Source organism: Streptopelia decaocto, assembly GCF_964273445.1.
Source record: "Streptopelia decaocto genome assembly, contig: HAP1_SCAFFOLD_1675, whole genome shotgun sequence".
In the NCBI taxonomy this organism is placed as follows: Eukaryota; Metazoa; Chordata; class Aves; order Columbiformes; family Columbidae; genus Streptopelia; species Streptopelia decaocto.
Window position 1 is genome coordinate 28,108 of NW_028115735.1, and position 2,508 is coordinate 30,615.

The window sequence follows — 2,508 nt, forward strand, 5'->3', positions numbered from 1 at the left end:
GCTCCGCGGCAACGACGAGTCATTTCCCTTCGGCGGGGGGGGAAATGGGGGGGTCCCTCGGAAAAACCCCAAAAAGGGACCCAGGCGTTCGGGTGAAACCCCCCCGCAAGGGGACCCAGGCGTCCGGGTGATCCCCACTCAAAGGGGAACCCGGTGATGCCCCTAAAGTGGACCCAGGCATCCGGGTGACCCCCCCAAAAGGGGACCCAGGCGTCCAGATGTTCCCCCCCAAACAGGGGAACCCGGTGATGCCCCAAAAGGGGACCCAGGCATCCGGGTGACCCCCCCAAAAGTGGACCCAGGTGTCCGGGTGAACCCCCCCACAAGGGGACCCAGGCATCCGGGTGATCCCCAAAAATGGACCGAGGCATCCGGGTGACCCCCAAAAATGGACCCAGGCGTCCGGGTGACCCCCACAGAAGGGGACCCAGGCGTCCAGGTGACCCCCAAAAATGGACCCAGGCATCCAGGTGACCCCCCCAAACAGGGGACACTGGTGATGGGACCCAGGCATCCGGGTGACCCCCAAAAGTGGACCCAGGCATCTGGGTGATCCCCCCCAAACAGGGGACCCCGGTGATACCCCAAAAGTGGACCCAGGCGTTCGGGTGACCCCCCCAAAAGGGGACCCAGGCGTCCAGGTGACCCCCCCAAACAGGGGGACCCAGTGATACCCCAAAAGGGGACCCAGGCGTCCGGGTGACCCCCACAAACAGGGGAACCCGGTGATACCCCAAAAGGGGACCCAGGCGTCCGGGTGACTCCCTAAAAAGGGACCCAGGCGTTCGGGTGAACCCCCCACAAGGGGACCCAGGCGTCCGGGTGACCCCCCCAAACAGGGGACCCAGGTGTCCGGGTAACCCCCAAAAAGGGACCCAGGTGTCCGAGTGACCCCCCCAAACAGGGGACCCAGGTGCCTGGGTGACCCCTCCCCCCCACCCCCCCCAAACAGGGGACCCCGGTAATCCCCAAAAGTGGACCCAGGTATCCGGGTGACCCCCCCAAAAGGGAACCCAGGCGTCCGGGTGAGCTCCCCCCAAAAGGGGACCCAGGCGTCCGGCTGCCCCCATAAAAGTGGACCCAGGCATCCAGGTGAACCCCAAAATGGACCCAGCCGTCCGGGTGACTCTCCCAAAGGGGACCCAGTAATCCGGGTGATCCCCAAAAGGGACCCAGGCATCCGGGTGAACCCCAAAATGGACCCAGGCGTCCGGGTGAGCTCCCCCAAAAGGGGACCCAGGCGTCCAGCTGCCCCCCGAAAGTGAACCCAGGCATCCGGGTGACCCCAGTAGCCCCCCAAAATTTCCCCAACGCCCACACGAAGCTCCAACAGGTGGGTGGGTGTGTGTGGGGGGGTCTCCATCCTGCCCCCCCCCCGCCCAGTGCACTGAGCCCCCCAAAAACCTCGGGGCGCCCCCCAAGTGGAGTCTGGAGCAGCAGATTTTATTGCCCGCATTTGGGGGTCTCTGGTGTGTCAATCGAGTCCGAGTGTCCGTGGGGGGATCCCGGGGGTCCCGTGGGTCCCGTGGGGGGGTCTTGGGGGTCCCGTGGGTCCCGGGGGGGGTCCTGGGGGTCCCGGGGGGTCTCTCACACCTCGATCCGTGGGTCGGACCCCCGGCCCTGGCGCTGCAGCTGCTCCTCCTGCCGCAATTTGGGCCGCTCGGTGCGCGTGTGCCACACCAGGACCTGCGGGTGGGGGGCACGGACCCATAGGGAGCCATGGGGACCCATAGGGAGCCATGGGGAGCCATACAGACCCATAGGGACCCATAGGGAGCCATACAGACCCATAGAGAACCATAGGGAGCCATGGGGAGCCATACAGACCCATAGGGACCCATAGGGAGCCATACAGACCCATAGAGAGCCATAGGGAGCCATACAGACCCATAGGGAGCCATAGGGAGCCATAGGGAGCCATAGGGAGCCATAGAGAACCATAGGGAGCCATAGGGACACATAGGGAGCCATGGGGAGCCATGGGGAGCCATACAGAGCCATAGGGACCCATAGGGAGCCATAGAGAACCATAGGGAGCCATAGGGAGCCATAGGGAGCCATAGGGAGCCATAGGGACACATAGGGAGCCATAGGGAGCCATAGGGACCCATAGAGAACCATAGGGAGCCATAGGGAGCCATAGGGACACATAGGGACACATAGGGACACATAGGGACACATGGGGAGCCATGGGGAGCCATGGGGAGCCATGGGGAGCCAGGGGGAGCCAGGGGGAGCCAGGGGGAGCCATAGGGAACCATAGGGAGCCATAGGGAGCCATAGGGAGCCATAGGGAGCCATAGGGAGCCATAGGGACACATAGGGAGCCATGGGGAGCCATAGGGAGCCATGGGGAGCCATAGGGAACCATAGAGACCCATAGAGAGCCATAGAGAGCCATAGGGAGTCATACAGACCCATAGGGAGCCATAGGGACCCATAGGGAGCCATACAGACCCATAGAGAACCATAGGGAGCCATAGGGACACATAGGGACACATAGGGACA

General features: G+C 63.9%; 1 protein-coding gene across 1 annotated transcript; it reads right to left on the bottom strand.

The window, feature by feature from the left end:
• Positions 1 to 1,587: 1,587 nt before the first annotated feature.
• Positions 1,588 to 2,183, bottom strand: LOC309452628 (uncharacterized protein; the record flags this gene model as incomplete). Its single annotated transcript, XM_082077277.1, is given in 2 exon segments — positions 1,588 to 1,794; positions 1,796 to 2,183. Coding segments are annotated over 2 exon segments (573 nt in total). The 5' UTR covers positions 2,162 to 2,183.
• Between the last annotated feature and the right edge of the window lie 325 nt (positions 2,184 to 2,508).